The 16,976-nt window shown below is 31.4% G+C and overlaps 3 protein-coding genes across 3 annotated transcripts; 1 reads left to right on the top strand and 2 right to left on the bottom strand.

The window, feature by feature from the left end:
• The first annotated feature begins 82 nt into the window (after window positions 1-82).
• On the top strand, window positions 83-1,174 carry LOC119674816 (probable cyclin-dependent serine/threonine-protein kinase DDB_G0292550). The gene has a single exon (XM_038085973.1). It carries the CDS (start codon window positions 83-85, stop codon window positions 1,172-1,174), a length of 1,092 nt encoding a protein of 363 aa, XP_037941901.1.
• An 8,280-nt stretch (window positions 1,175-9,454) lies between these two features.
• Window positions 9,455-12,367, bottom strand: LOC119674815 (putative uncharacterized protein DDB_G0282133). Its single transcript, XM_038085972.1, has 2 exons — window positions 10,502-12,367; window positions 9,455-10,303 (listed from the first exon to the last, which is right to left on the bottom strand). The coding sequence occupies exons 1-2, from the start codon at window positions 12,365-12,367 to the stop codon at window positions 9,455-9,457; spliced, it is 2,715 nt and encodes a 904-aa protein (XP_037941900.1).
• Window positions 12,368-12,507: 140 nt separating this feature from the next.
• LOC119674814 (M protein, serotype 6-like) lies at window positions 12,508-14,479 on the bottom strand. Its single transcript, XM_038085970.1, has 3 exons — window positions 14,446-14,479; window positions 12,623-14,370; window positions 12,508-12,516 (listed from the first exon to the last, which is right to left on the bottom strand). The coding sequence occupies exons 1-3, from the start codon at window positions 14,477-14,479 to the stop codon at window positions 12,508-12,510; spliced, it is 1,791 nt and encodes a 596-aa protein (XP_037941898.1).
• Between the last annotated feature and the right edge of the window lie 2,497 nt (window positions 14,480-16,976).

Here is a 16,976-nt window from a genome sequence, read left to right as displayed (position 1 = left end):
CACGAAAAACTCTGAAATAGAAACTCAAACAGAATTAAATACCTTAACTGAGAAAAACCAAATAACTACAAAGAAGAACGATATGATGAACTATAGTAGTCAAAAAGATAGCATAGCTGACAGTTCAACCATGGCTACTTTAAAATCAGATGAAATGGATGCAACTTACAATTCTCATGAAAATGAAACTGAAACTAATGATTACAATAACAATAATGATAAAGCTGAACAAAATTCGAATACTGCAGAAACATCAAACCCTCTAGCACAAATTAGCTTTTCTCCGGACAAAGTTGACTACGAGAAAGTTGCAGGTGTTGTTAGAGAAATACATACTAAAATTACAATACCAACTAATGAAGCAGACAGCAGTTTAAGTAATCAAACCACATCCAATTTAGCTAATAAAGATTCGAACATAATATGGTTAGATATAAAATCAGATACAGATATTAAATCTTTTGGCGATTTAAATAACTCAAAACATCATTCTGAAATAGTTGATATTAATACATCAACTACACCTTGGATGAATATTAAATCTTCTGCTGACTTAATGAGCACAAATTTATCTCTTATAAGTAATAATAGCAATAATAGTCAGTTACTTTCAAACATCAAAGCAAATAAGAATTTCAATGAATTGTTTGAAAATATTTCAAGTGAAAATAAAACTGCTAACAATTCAGGTACTGAATCCATTGCTGTTTCAGGAACATCAATGAGACAAACTATGCCAATTACACATTTTGAAAACTTAATACCATCAACGACAAACTCTATTCTAAATGAAAATATTTCGAAGCTTCATCAATCGCTTACAGGTACTAAAATCTCATCTAACACTAACAGCACAAATAACAACTCAGAACAAAATACAAAAGCTGATGCAAATATCACCACTCCCGAAGATAGTTTACTGGTATCTGAAGCAAACCAACAAAAAGTCAGCAAAAAAGAGAAGCCCATTAAAGGAACCAAAACTCAGCATGTGTCAACTCCGGTACAAACTGATTCAACTAGCGTTGCTACATCAAACCGCCGTTGCTTGGAAGCACCTTCCCAATGCGACGAGAACTTAATGATTTTGCTAGCACAACGCAAAACTTACAAACAGCCAGCGGCATACTTCGTTTTCTTCTTGCGAACTCCCATCCAGAACGTTTTTGTTTAAATATTTCAGTTTAACTTCAATCAAAAATACCGGCTAATTCAGCTTCAAATATTTGGTTAATATGCGAATATAAGAACCAACACACAGACATACATTTTGACAGAAATATTGCTATCTTCAACTGGTCAACTGCTTCAAGCTCTTCCAGCTCTTCAAGCTCCACTCAAATGTCTTTGCTATTTATTTTCGATTTGCTCGACGTTGCCAAATGGGTTAAATTTGAGTTGTTTATAGATACTTCTCTATTAACGCATTCGTTACGGGTGTAAGAGGTCAAAGATGTGAAATTTTATTTCAAAAATAGATACCGAACATATAAATATGCAAAAATCATCATTTTTGTTGGTTAGTTTTACTTTGAACTCGTTCAGCATAAATTCACTTCGCTTTCGTGCATTTTAATGTTTCGTTTTTAATATAAATAAAGAATCACACAAAATGTATATCATACACTTGGGATTTTTACTAATTATATGCTCAGTAGTTAACATAAGTGCCGTAACTTTAACGAAAACTGATAGTATACAACTAAATAATTCAAGTACAGCCGGTGTACAAACTATAACAGTTACAGTATCTAATGTAAATCATCAAACTGCAAGTCCTAGCACAACAAATAAACCAACATTTGAAGTAAAAAGTGAAGAAACACCACAAGTGCCCCAATCAAATCCCCCGGTTATCATAAAGAAACATGTTAAACGCGAGCCTAAACCTTTAAAAATTGTCAGAAATCGTTTGATCAAACCAGCAACGCAAACTGTGAATCGAAACTCCTTAATCAATTATCAACCAGAAGTTGTCGCATCCTATGTGCTACAATTCGACGATGAAGTTGATGTTAGCGATGTTGAAAATGATGACATTCGACCTTTGAGTAATAGTAATTTAATTAACCATTTGCGTCCTCAAAGAATTCGCTATGTTAACAAAAATCAAAAAAGAAATAATAACAATAGAAAAAATATTAGAAATCCACAAAATCGTGTGAGCCCAACTAGACGTCCATATAGAGATCAATATAATAGTAAAAGAGGTGAACACTTAGATGTCTTACCAAATAAAAGAATTACCAAAATCAATCGTAAGAGAATCAATAAAAAACCAACCGCTCAGAAGAAACAACAATTAAAACCAATTGAACAACCAGAAGCCAAGCCAACACTACAACAATGGCCATTAAATCTTCCAGCAGTGCCAACATTATGTCAACCCGCACAACCGGGCACAATAACCCTTACATTACCAAATCCAGTTTTTAATTCTTTGACTTATGCACCAATGATGACACAACTTGATCAGATACAAGCAAACCCACAATTAACCATTGAATTCTTGAAGGGTTTATTATCTGCTCTGCAAAATCCTACTGCCGAAGCAAATAACACAAACTTTTTATTAGGTGGTAATATCGGTAATATGCAACCAGTAACGCCAATTAAAGAGACTGTAGAATCTACTGAAGATGCAGAACAAACGGATATTGTGATCGATGCGAATAAAGACACTCCAGAAGTACAATTCAATGTTGTTCCAGTGATTAATAAGCGTAAAAATTCAGCTTCATTGCGTGTCGCTGAAGACACTAAAGTTGACGAAGTTGTCATAGACTCAAGTAAAAAGACTACGGAAAGCTCTTAAGCTATATGACTTAGACTTTATAACTATAATCGTTGAAATAAAATCAAATAAAATATAATTGTATTTATTAATTTTTGTAAAATTTATATTAAATTATTTTTATTAAAATAAACAGTTATTAAAATAATTTGTTAATTCTATATTTTTAACGCAGAACTGATTTTTAACAAATTGCGAGCTCTAAGACAGGTACATACGTAAGAAGCCCGCTTTTTATATTAGAGAAGGAATGCGGAGACGACAGATTTTTGCAATGATAGATATAAAGTAATAGGAAGATGAAGAAATAATTAGCTCTTAAATATTAAATATGAATTAACTATTCAAATAATCAACTTTTTTTATCCACTTCAGAAATTTGTAATCTGTATTCATTTATAGTAAAAATTTAGGTTTTTGAGTTTTAGAAATTTAGTAAATGGAAACATACCTATATTTCTTAGAATTTTGTGATTATATATAAAAAACTAGCACAGTAGCTTTCCTTAGTCCTTATTTTTAAGGTTAAATAAACTTTTTGTGATTTTTGTGATAATTTTGTGATTATATATAAAAAACTAGCTCAGTAGTTTTCCTTAGTCCTTATTTTTAAGATTAAATAAATTTTTCAAACAGAAAGAGTATTTTAAGAATAGAGAAGTAATAAGTAATAAATGAGAATAAGTAATAAACTGCTAATCTAATGTCTAGAAAATATATCAACTATTTTCAATCATAGCAATAATTTTCATCGGAGTACAAAAAATGTGTACCATTTAACCAAATTTAATTGTTTATGACCACTTATATTAAATTTCTTTCTGCTATTGCATTAAGACTTAATAATTCCAGAAAAAATCAGATATCATATTAAGTGTATCAATCAAATTTCATACTACTTTATCATATACAAACGCCTTTTTTAGACTTGCAGACTTTAATATAACTAAAGTCATCAACTTACATTAAGACTGAAAAGTTTTCGGAAATTCTCATTTAAAATTCGCGCGCTGTATATTTTTCGATATTTTAAGTTTATGTAGTTTGGCAGCACTGTCCTTAATTACTATGCCAAAATGAGCGCGATCTGTCAGACAGTTCGTTTACGGCAGCTGTTGAAACCAGTTCACCTCAGTAGTGCGTTGCGAAATGTCTTCGACGGTCGTACGACCGTCCTGAAAGCTTTGTACCACTCATAAACTTGAGTTTTCGATAAAAACTGATTCCCCATAAGCCTTTTGTAGCATTCGCAACTAATTCTGCACACGAAATTTCGTTCGAAACACAAAATTTGATGCAAACTCTTTTGTTCAATATTTTTTTCCATTGTTTTTTTCGCAACGCACTACTGAGGTGAACTGGTTTCAACAGCTGCCGTAAACGAACTGTCTGACAGATCGCGCTCATTTTTGGCATTAGTAATTGTCCTTAATTGCTGCCAAACTACATAAACTTAAAATATCGAAAAATATACAGCGCGCGAATTTTAAATGAGAATTTCCGAAAACTTTTCGGTCTTAATGTAACTCAAATAATACATACTTAAGTCAGATATAAGACTTAATTAACGACTATGAAATATGTCCTCGGTATTACACAGGTCAGTGTTGTAATTACACATGCAGCTGCTTTCTAGGGGTCCTACATAGACATATTTCCAAAGCAAAAGAAAAGGAATCATTTTTGATTGTTTCATGTCGTAAAATTTCTTCTCCACAAACTGCGTATATATCTCTTTCATCTCACTGCGTTTTTCTCTTATTATTGAAAAATAGAACATATTTAATTTCTTATGACATCCCCATGAAAGAGGAAGATATTCCTTAGCAATTGGGAAAGACAACGTTTTTTGGGTATTTTTCTATAGCCAGTCTTAAAGGAGTTATATTGAAATATGAGAAATCTGTATCTGGATTTGTTCATGCCTTGTTGCCTTTAGAGCAAGAGGTGCGTAAAGTTAGGTAAATGTGGCCGTCCGCTTCTTATACTGGGAGCGGACACACTTTGCCCAAATTTCACATTTGCGTTCAATTTGTATGTAGTTTGCTTTTTCTACTGCTACTGGTTCAAATGTGATTCTTCCTAATTTTAAAATCCCTATGTGCTCAAATCCATATTATAACCGGATATTATGTCCAAAGCCTGCAGCTGCAGTTATTTAATCTGCTGGTTAGTTAGAAATATAGAAAATGTGGCATTGTGTGGAAAAAGACATCGCTCAATAGGTTCACTGGATATAATTTGATTCTTTCAGTTGAGTAATGATTTAATGTGATTACTGTTAATAGGTACTATAGCCAGCTACTATAGCTAGCTACTATAGCCAGCTACTATAGCTAGCTACTATAGCTAGCTACTATAGCCAGCTACTATAGCTAGCTACTATAGCCAGCTACTATAGCTAGCTACTATAGCCAGCTACTTTAGCCAGCTACTTTAGCCAGCTACTTTAGCCAGCTACTTTAGCCAGCTACTTTAGCCAGCTACTTTAGCCAGCTACTTTAGCCAGCTACTTTAGCCAGCTACTATAGCCAGCTACTATAGCCAGCTACTATAGCTAGCTACTATAGCCAGCTACTATAGCTAGCTACTATAGCCGTTGGGTATTAAGGTCGGTTTCTGTTAGAAAGTAAGGGTTCAAAATACTTTTACTTCGGGATATGATTTTTCTATTTATGAAACGAAAAAAGTTCTAAAATTGTGTAAATTCCATTTTCAGTACTTACTGACGAACAAAATTTTAGAAGCTTTAGTACAACTTTTCAATCTTTTTATCATTAAGGTTGATTCTTTAATTTTGATGGTTCAAATTTAATTTTTTACAAAATATATTAATTGCGAGTATTTATGTGGAAAATCGTGTTTTTCAACTTACCTTTTTTTGATATTATATATCTGAATTAATACTATAAATATACCCCCAATCAAGATAATTTCATCTTTTAAATCTAGAAATCATTTTGCGTATTTATGCCATATAACTTGAATATAACCCCAATGTAGTTATTCTTTGTATACCGGCTGATATATATAATGTTGCTATAAGTTTTTCGTTTACTCAATGGATATAAAAACATATATTTAAACAATATATTTAATAGTTTTCAATATTTGTTTAAAGTTCAATGCACTTACCTAACATAAAATATAAACTTTGCTCTTTAAACTTCTGTTTATATCTTTTTATAATCCGGGCTAGTAGAAGATTTTAAAGTGCACGCAATTTTCGGCTTAGGAAAAGGTCAATATATTGACAAGAGCCCGAGGCGAGTTCAGAAAACAAGTTCTTGAGATGTAAAGTATGTTTTTTACACAACTTAAGTATTTCTCTTGAAATGTGTGGAATTTTATATTTACAAACTCACAAATAATAAAAGTTTCTTTGGTGCGTGCCAACGGCAATTTTTATTGTTATTTAAATCTGCTACCATTTACAAAAATGTATTGAAATTGCTTATATGATGAGAAAAAAAACAATACAAACACTATATATGTTGAATCAAATTTAACTATAAATGAAAATATAATAAAAAATGTTTATTTTATATATAGTAATTTTGTCAAGCTATCAAATCTTGTTAGTTTTCTAGAGCATTTTGTGCAATAATCATGTTCTTTAAGTTGTCAGCAAAAATTTTTCAAATTTAATAAACAAAGAATTTTATATGAAATTGTTAAATTGTATATCAATTCACATAAAAAATGATTATAAAAATTAAATTAAACCAAGTATAAAAAAATAACGTAATAATATTTCTATTAATATTAGAATCTGAGGCAATGATACTTAAATTTTTGCTCTATTTACTGCTACTAAAAAACTTGACAGCAAAAAGAAACTTTGAATATGGAAACTATTCCAATATGAGTGGCATAAATGGCTTATTTGCAATTCCGAGTCAATATGAAATCCTTATATATCCGCCACTCATTTTACCATATCCATTTCAACATATGAAGCAGCTTTCAATAGACAAACAAACCACCGCTGCAGTAAATGTAAGGTCAAATCAAACTTCAGCACTGAACTCAGCGGTAACTGCAGCAACTTTGACGGAATCTAACAATGCAATAGCAAATATTACAACAATAATAAAATCTAATAAAGATGTAACTATGGCGTCAAATGTAGCAGCACCACAACTGAGTTTGAGCACAGAACGGCCACTTCATCTAAATCCACACTCAGCAGCAAAAACAAATAAAACAAATGCTCAACTCATTTACAAAGTTGGAAGCAATAAAAAGTTGACAGAAGCCACCACTTCATCTCTACACTGGAATGGCAATTTTACATGGGTTTATGTCGATCAGGTTTTAGTCGGACTGCTGCCAATATCGGCTTTGTTGACGCTTACAAAGCCGGCAATAACAATTTTCAACTCAGCAAAGCGAAAGCCGAGACTCATCCGCAAGAAGAATTTTTATGCTCGACAGATGAAGAACAAGATTAAAATATTTAAATTGTTGAGATATAAAAAAAGAAACCAAAAATTTTAAACAAAAGACAGACTCGTATCTATAATTTTTCAATAACAACAGACTTTATGTGTGGAATACAGTCTTGTGTGCAGAAATCGTTGACCCGTTGGAGAAGAAACTGTTATAATAAATAAATTTTCTTAATAAATTTATGCAAATTAATTTCTCTTAGCATTTAATCATATCTAGAGTTATATATTTTATTAAGACAAGCTCATTTAGATATATGTATGTTTGTAAAATTTTTTAAAGAAATCTATTTAGTATAGCAAATTTAGTTAAAATAATTCACACATATGAACATATATTTTATTCTGTATTTTAGCTCATTTCTATACGTCTATTTTTTAATTATAATAAAATTATAAAATAGAAATCGTCAATAATATTAACAAAAATAATAAGATCAAACATTGAAAAAAATATCCCAAATACTTAGTCGACTTACTGTTTTCTACACGTACCCATTTACTTAAGGAATTTTCAAAAAACGTCTTTCATACAAAACAAGCGATTATTTCCGAAATGATCAAAAGAAAAGAATTTTTTTTTGGGCAAAATAAATTATCCAATTAAATAAACAATAAGAAACTAATGAAAATAGAACGAACTTGTACAAAATACCTCTAAATATTCAAAACGATTCTAAATGAGCTAAAGAAACAGAAGCTTAACTGAATTTTTCAAGAAGAACTCAAAAATTTAACCAGCATCTACAAGTATTTGGATCTCATAGTTAGCTTAAGACATTAAGGATACAAAACTAATAAAATATCTAAATATGAGCTCAGTAGATTAAATAGTAAAGATTTGGAGGAACGTAGATGTGAAGTATATTTAATTACTTACTAATTTGGCTTTAATAACCCTTGACGGTATTCAGCCCGACGCAGCATGTCTCTTGATGTTGATCACTTCATCAGATATAGAAGTGATCACCTTCTTCCCCAACTACTGCTTCAAATAACTTTTTCACTGGACAAAATATATCTTCTTTAACCATACTTACGACATGACCTAGTTACTAAAGCTGCTAGATGTTAATTCACTGAATTATATCAATGTCGTGATAAAGCTTATGCATCAATTTGTAGCGGACCAAATATTTTATATAAAACTTTTCTCATGAAAACTCCCAGTGCTGCTTCAACATTCTGCGATAACGTTCATGCTACTGAGTCATACAGAAGCACAAGTTAGATGAACGACCTATTGAGCGTAAATTTTGTTTGTTGAGAGAGAACTCTACATCCCAACTACTTACTATGCTCCATAGTAGCATCTATTAGTAATGGTGATTATTCATCTGATCTACAAATGGACATCGTTATTGTTTACCATAACTGATTAAATTAGACTTACTTTTATTTTCAATATTCATCACTGCATAAAGTACCAAGGGATATACCTGATATATACATAAGATATATCTGGAACATCATGCAATCGTGAAAATGACTAAATCTCTAGAGTTACAAGTAGTCATTCTATGTACAATAGTCTTAACATATTTATAGCATATTAAACATAGTATAATCTAATTATTAGTTTTTTGCAAAAATTATACGATATTAATTTTCGATCTGCGTTCAGACCTTCACTATTTCACTGCATATTTTGGTATCTGTCCTGATTATCACTCTATCGTTAGCCAATTCTGTGTGTTCGCTCTCATCTTTTTCAGTATATTTTCGGGATTTATTGGTTCAATCCGGACTAATACCACTTCTTTAATTGTGAATGTATGGGATATTATTAGAATGCGTATTTTTGTTAAATAAATTGTTAAATTTAATTTAATAATTGTTTAAAAATATACTACATTCGTTCAATTTATTTATTACTAAAATGTTTTCCTAAGCAAGTCTTAACTGAACTCCATTTTTTACCCTCCACGTTCACTTCATATATTTTAAAAACCTACTACTTCCATTTCAGTTACTTATTTCCAATATTTGTCTCAAAGCATATTTTAGTTAACCTCTATTTTTTTCTTTTAAAATAATAATTTAAAAAAAATTTTTTTATAATACAAAAAAAAAAACGAAAATATCTATGAATACATTTTATTTTAATATAAATTTTTATAAAATTGTTGCTATTCTTATCTTAATATTTAAACTAAAAATCAGTCCCTTTTCGTTTTATGTGCATTTGAAAAGTATATAAAAACGGAAATCACCTACTAAACAAATATGACCAGTAACCACCATTCTCACTATTCGTCTTATGTGTCAATGTTGCATCCAGCGAATCTTCTTGATTGTTAAGTTTGTGTCCCTTTCGTATTTCCTTTGATTTCCGTGCGATTTCCTCATACAATTCTTCGGCTGCACTATCGAATATGGTATTCAAAAATTTTCTAATTTCCGCATATGGTAACGTACGCCACCAATTTGTCGGTGCAATTTCCGCTTGACTTTTTATGCGTTTGTCACCACTGCTATACGGTGTAGTAGCAACACTATCTGATATTGGACTACTGCTTTCTATATGCAACTGAGCTGTTGTGGTATCGTTGTCGGTATTGAATTGGTTTTGATTTTTCTTTAACTCAAAGGATTTGTTATTAGTGTTTTTCGCACTATTAACGCTGATATTTGGCAGTTCAGTTTCTGTATTTTTTGCACTACTCAACAAATGACCATAAGAGTTCCGTGCAACAGTGTTGTCAAAAGTTAGAGTATAATAAGATTTCTTATTATCATCCTCATCGTCACTATCATCACTATCGTCACCACTACCAAATTCTGTATCATCTTGATTAATGTCATGTGACATATTAGGCTGCTCAGGATTATTGCTAAAAGCATTATCATCATTATTTTTCTGATTTTTATCGTTTTGAGTGTCATATGTTTGTTTGTTATCCTCACTGGAAATGTCTATTGATTCTTTTTCATTTTCAATTGTTGACATTTTATTTGTTTCCATTTCTTTACCACTTGTACGTGTTATGCTGTCACTATTTTTTTTATGCACTTGCACGTTGATGTCCTTATAGGGCATTTCTTTGACATTTGCTGGCTCATGTTTGTATTCAGTATTAATGTTATATGTGTAGTCTCTAAAATGGTCCACTTCGTCATCGTCATCGTCATCGCCATCGTCATCGTCATCTTCTTCATCCTCAACAGCAACAATATCAACAGTATCATTATCATTATCATCATTATCATTATTATTATCATGAGTATTATCATTATCATTATTATCATTAGCAACATCAATGTAGTCCACTTTATGCTCCTGCTGAAGTGTGTGACTGTTATCGTTTTCAACATTGTCGTTACCCACAGTGTCATTGTCTTTAATAGTTTCAATGGAACTTTTTTCATCTTTAATTGTTGCAGCACTGTCACTTGCCGCTGCCAAATCGGTCACGTCTGTGTTGGTATAGCAATTTACAGTGGAGGTCACCTCTTCTCGTAGCGTTTTTAAAATGGTTTTATTATGTTTTTCAGTGTCATTTCTATTTTCAGCTTTAATTGCAGCTGTCATAATAATATTTTTATTATTTTTGTCAACAGTAGAAAGAGATGGAGCAGAAGTAGTATTAATATTTGCATTGCCATCATTTTTCAAGTGGATTTTGCTAGCCGCAGCCTTGTCATTTGCACTGGCTGTTGATTGTTGTTGTTCAATAAATTCTGAACTCTCAATATTGCTAGTCTCTTGCATTATGTACTTTTCTATTAAACTAGCCAAGTGCTCCAGTTCCTTCTCTGTAGTTGATATGACTGTTGTGGATGGTGTGTCTGGTGTGTCTGGTGTAACTGGTGTAACTGATGTGTTGGTGACGAGTGTTCCATTTTCGTTTGTTTGTTCTATACCGATTGTTGCATATGTTACAGGTAATTTTAGTGGATTCCCTACGGGAGACAACAATTCAGTAGATTCACTGTTGTTTTTAGCGTACTGTATGTGGCTACCAACTACAATACTTGCTGTAGGTGCAATGGAATTTATGGGCAATGTAACAGTGCGTTCTGTTGTTACATGTTCCAAATGATTTTGTTGTTCATCTCTTACCACCGGATAGAAAGTACCATTTTTCTGGATAACTGGCTTATTTGATAACATTGTATCGGTTGTGGGGCCATTTGTGCTGCTTATGTTATCAGTTACTGCAATATTTGGTATTTGCAACTGCTCATTCGAGTTTATTTGTGTAGTTGTTTCAATTTGCTTTAAGTCTTCGATTATGGAGCTTAAATTTAGAACATTAGAAATTGGTAAAGTAGCAGTTGTATCTAGCATTGCAGATATTTTATGTATAGCAGTCATATCCACATCGTTATCTGCGCTTACGTTAAAGTTATGATATATAGAATCATGTTGATATTGTGCATTATTAGTAATATTATTGAATTTTAACTTATTATATCCAGTTCCTTTTTCACTTGGATTAAGTTGACTACTCGTTTGATTGTTATTCTCTAAAGTAGGTGAATAACTTATAGCTACTATTTCTTCCTCCAACTTTGTGCTTGAATTATCAACACCTGCAACATACTTTGTATTCCCTTCCAATATCTTAACACTTGTTTCATCGATTACTTTCACAATTGGATTTGTTGCGCTTGACCAAGTCACATTTCCAAACAATGTCGCACCGTTTGCTGTAGGTGTTGCAATAGTTGTAAATAAATCTTCCATTTTCTCACTTGTATTTGATTTAATGTCGAAGTTATTGACTTCAAGATTTGCAGTCGCGCTACTTTTATTACTAGAGATACCCTTAAAATCGTTCGCCATGACAGCAGCATTCATTTTTGTTGAATTTATGTTGTCTTCGTAGTTCGCTGCATGCAACAAATTGTTTTTGTCTGAAAGGGAATTTATTGTTAAATTACTGATTTTCATGAAATTATTGCTACTCTTATCTGTAATGAGATTTGTACCATTTACAATGTCAATTGCTGTAGGATTTTTTTCAATTGCTTTAATGGCAAAATCTATTGAGTTCATTGGCTGCTTGACAGTTTTTGTTAATGCTAAATCAGAATTATTAGACATTTGAGTATTTTGTATAGATGCATTTATATTAACAGTAGGAACTGCTTTATTATCAACTAAATAATCTCCCATTTTGATTACTTTATTTGTTAGTGGTGTATTTATAATAATTTTCTGTACATTAAAATTATCATTTGAAAGCATTTCAGTCTTAGGGTCTTCTTTAAGTATCTTTTCATTAACATTTGTTTCATTATCTCTAATATTTTCAACTAAATATCCTATAGTTGAATTAGCCGTAAATGTTTCTTTAAAATTTGTTTCATTATCTCTAATATTTTCAATTAAATATCCTATAGTTGAATTAGCCGTAAATGTTTCTTTAACATTTGTTTCATTAATCCCAATATTTTCACTTAAATATCCTGTAGTTGAATTTGTCATATTTATAAAAGTTTCCTTCGCACTTATTTTTTCAAAACTTCCATCCGTTTCGTTTCCATGTAAATAACCATCTATTTTTTTTACTTCCGCTAAAGGATTATAAAGAATTGTATTTGTATATTTATTTTTAAATTTATTTCTTTCACTTTCACTGCTTATTGCTTCTTCAATTTCTTCAACGTTCTTATTTATAAAAACTGACTCGTTACCCAACACACTACTTGCATTTACTGCACTTTGCATTCCTACAAACTCATCCTTATCCACATTACTTGAATTCATTGCACTTTCCAACACTTTTTGCTTAGTTTGTTTCTGATAGTTTTTTAATGCTTCATTCAAAAACTTATCTACTTCTTGATCCGTTGTTTTTGATTCCAAAGTAAAACCATTTTCTAACATGGTCTGTGTACTTTCCTCAGAAGTATTTAAAATTTCTCCATCAATTTGATCTGTGTTCCTATCCATAACATCCTTTTGCTCCTTTATTTGTGGACCATTCAACTGCAAATAATCCAATTGATGCTTTAGCTTAACCTTATCTAATTCTTTCTTTATAACCAACTCAGGATTTTGTAGTACCTCTAGTGACTTATTAGTATCTGTTTCATTAGCAGTTTCGTTCTGCACTTCTTCGCTCGTATTATCAATAATTGCTTCCAATTCATCAATTAAATCTTCCAATCCCACTTTTACTGTCTGTTTAATTGGTTTCGTATAAATTAAATTTATTGCATTTTCTTCATTAACTAATGTTTTATCCAGTTCCACTTTTTCATCGAAGTCATTGTTAATTCTATTTTTATTGTCATTTACATTAGCATAATTAATAACTTTTGACATTTCTTGTTCTTCAGCACTATTCGTTTCCTTCTGCAATGTACTTGTATTATTTAAAGGATGACTACTCACTACATGTTTAGTATACACCTTCCTTTTACTCTCATCCAAGTGCTGTCGCGAGTCCAACAATACTTCCAAGTTATCTTCCAGTGCGGTTGTTCCCTTCTTAGCTGCATTGTTAGTTGCTTCTGATGTTGTTGCATTTTGTGCTTCATTAATCAAATTGTTCATTTCTATTGTCCTGTTTGCATTTTCTGTATAATTTTGCACTTCATTCACAAACCCTACTGTGCTTTCCCTAATTAAATTTGTTGTGCTTTTGTTCAAATTTTCACTCGTAGTTTTTGCTGTGCTGTCATTTAATGAATTGTTTTTGTCAACTTTTGGTGCGCCTTCATCCTTTATTTCTGAACCAATTTCTGCAGTAGTTTTCACTACTACAACCTCGGGCGGTGTCACCTCTTTGTCCACCAGGCTACTCATTTTGACAAGCTCTTCCATGAGACGTAGTATACGTATTTCATTTTCCATAGCGCTATTGTAATTGGATTCTGAGTGCAAGTCAATATCCTTAGTCCCAGTAATTGACGCATTTCGCTCAAAATCATACTCCGCATAAATTTCGCTGTTTTGCGGCTTTCTAGTTAGTAAACTTTGTAGATTATATCTGCGCTTCACTGGTCTATTAAATGCGTAAAATTGTATATCGTTCGCTGCCGCCACATTTGCGGGGTTACTAAACTGATGCGCCGCCGTTTGCGTCTCAAAATTTGGACGCCAATGCTTCTTCTGTGCGAACTTCGTATGAGCTTTTCGGTACTTCTCATGCTGTGCGTTCAGCGATTTTTCTGCGAAGTAACAATTTTATTGACATAAGTTTATTAGTGCCATGAATTCACTAACTTATTAAAAATATTACTTACGCAATGTCTGTGTCGTACAGACGAAAATAATCATTAAAACGAGATACACTAAACTTTTGTGACAAAATAACATTTTTATAGTTTCAAAAAAAAAAAAAATCACTTGCACATTGATAACTCAAAGGTAAAGGCCACTACAGACTAAACCGATTCTTAGTTATTCAACCAATTTTATGGCCTGTTACACAAAGACCTTTTAATTAGGTTAAGTCGCCTGAACAATACTCAACCAAAATAGTGGATTTTGACACATTTAAACTGTATTTAGCACAAAAAGTTTCAATAAAATTCTTAGAAAGCACAGAAATTCAAAGTCTAATAATAACAGTTCTTAAGATACACTGGTTAACACGTCCCTACTTTTAACTCAAAGAAATAAACAAAAAATTAATAAAACACCATAAAGAGTAATAAATAAATTCATAAATAATAAATAAATAATAATAAATAAATAATAAATTAGCAGTTAAATATATATTTTATCACCAAAGATATTAACGTGTTATCTAAACACTGACATTGGGATCAATGGAGAGATGTTTTGAAGAAGACTTACGCCTAGCACCTGTTTTAGTTTTCTTGATCTTGATATTAATACAAATATTTATGACAGCAGTCGCATAACGATGAACATAATGTTTATAAATCCCATTTTTATAAAATGATAAAAAGTATTTCAATTTTCAGATAATTAGCACAATAATATTTTTTTCATATATTGTAATGACATAGAATGTTCGTCCATAATTACAATGGACACAGTGTTTAAATATTAAATTTAAATGTTTATTTATTAGGTTTTATTGCTTAATTCTTACAAAGTTTTATATTGTATATGTATGTTGTGACCTCACTCTCTGTCTGTGTCCTCAGTTCTTTTCACCTTGGTTGATAGTTTCAAACTCGTCCTTGGGCTAATTTTCGACTAAGTGAGTTTTAGTAAGTTTTTATATTCAATATATTAAATAAAAATTATTCAATTTTTATTTCAGATAACTACAATTATATTAAGTACGTGATATTTTATAGTATCTGTAGAAAACAATGTGTTGTGCTCTTCAAAAATTTATAAATTCTATACTGATTTTATATAGGTTGGAAATTGATAAAAAATTACCATCCTTACAATATTTAAGATTTTTCTGATATGTAGTGCTTCTGACTCATATACATTATTCGTTGTAAAAAGAGAAGAAATAATAAGATTGCGATACTTTCTGCTCAAAAAGTACTCGGATTTTGGAAATAAAAAACACAAATTTAAATTTTATTTCAAATTTATTTTATTTCCTTTATCTCCTCCTTCTGAAGGGATACACATATGCCAACGCTTAACCCAATCTTCCATACACTTTTCGTAGGCCCGTACAGGTATGGCTTTTAGTTCCTTCAGCGAATTTTCTTTTACCGATTCAATCGACTCAAAATGCTTAAAACAAAGTGGCAATTTAAGTTTCGGGAACAGGAAAAAGTCGCACGGATTCAGATTTGGCGAATATGGTGCCTGAGCGATGACAGTGGTGCCGTGTTTGGTCAAAAAATCACGTAAAACAAGAATTTTCCATAGTAAAAATCGCTAAATGCACTTGAGGTAGTCTCACATTAACAGCTGCTGTAAACAAACTAATTGACAGATGGCGCTCAAATTTATACCAATTTTTTGAAAAAGGTCTATTACTTAAGGAGTAGTTAACAAACAACAAAATCCGGATACTTTTTGAGCAGAAGGTAATGATAGCTTAAAGGCATTGAAGACAAGAAACTAAAAATGATCGATGATTATTTTATCGCTTGCGTAACATAACACTAAAATTTTAATTACAATGTGAAAATCAAGTTTACTGCTTTGAATATTAACTTTACACATTTCATCTGGTAGATATAGATATAGACTATAGATGGTTATCTGAATTTTATTAAAAATTAGGTTGGATGTTAAGGAAAGATGTACTGTCACCAGAATAGGTTATTGCTAAAAGTCATAGTGTTATTGTTGAAGTCATACCAGTCATAACACTTATAAATTTGGTCCGTCTTTCCTAAATGTACCAAGGTGCTAAACAACCAATATTTAACCATAAGTTCACATTTCAGCAAAAAAAATACTAGTTAAGAACAATACAATGCTAAATGAATGAATAAAAACCAATATTTTTCAAAAAACTAGATTCCCTTCTAGCCAATCACTGTCTATTATCTATTATCTTGTAACAATTAATTGGTCACAATTCTTGGCTCGTGGTTCTACAATGATAAAATGATTTTGATTATACATTAAGACCGAAAAGTTTTCGGAAATTCTCATTTAAAATTCGCGCGCTGTATATTTTTCGATATTTAAGTTTATGTAGTTTGGCAGCACTGTCCTTAATTACTATGCCAAAAATGAGCGCGATCTGTCAGACAGTTCGTTTACGGCAGCTGTTGAAACCAGTTCACCTCAGTAGTGCGTTGCGAAAAAAACAATGGAAAAAAATATTGAACAAAGAGTTTGCATCAAATTTTGTGTTTCGAACGAAATTTCGTGTGCA

Source organism: Teleopsis dalmanni, chromosome 2 (assembly GCF_002237135.1).
Source record: "Teleopsis dalmanni isolate 2A chromosome 2, ASM223713v2, whole genome shotgun sequence".
Lineage (NCBI taxonomy): Eukaryota > Metazoa > Arthropoda > Insecta > Diptera > Diopsidae > Teleopsis > Teleopsis dalmanni.
Note: the sequence above shows the minus strand (reverse complement) of the source record. Positions and strands in the feature narration are given on the sequence as shown.

Excerpts from the sequence above, each read along its gene's own strand:
- LOC119674816 (XM_038085973.1), top strand. The coding sequence starts at position 83 with ATGATGAACTATAGTAGTCAAAAAGATAGCATAGCTGACAGTTCAACC.
- LOC119674815 (XM_038085972.1), bottom strand. The coding sequence starts at position 12,367 with ATGGGAGATTATTTAGTTGATAATAAAGCAGTTCCTACTGTTAATATA. Across the intron at positions 10,304-10,501 it reads ATAAAGTGGACTACATTGAT|CCAGCAAATGTCAAAGAAAT; the intron begins GTTGCTAATGAT and ends TACAAACATGAG.
- LOC119674814 (XM_038085970.1), bottom strand. The coding sequence starts at position 14,479 with ATGATTATTTTCGTCTGTACGACACAGACATTGC. Across the intron at positions 14,371-14,445 it reads CTGTACGACACAGACATTGC|AAAAATCGCTGAACGCACAG; the intron begins GTAAGTAATATT and ends GTTACTTCGCAG.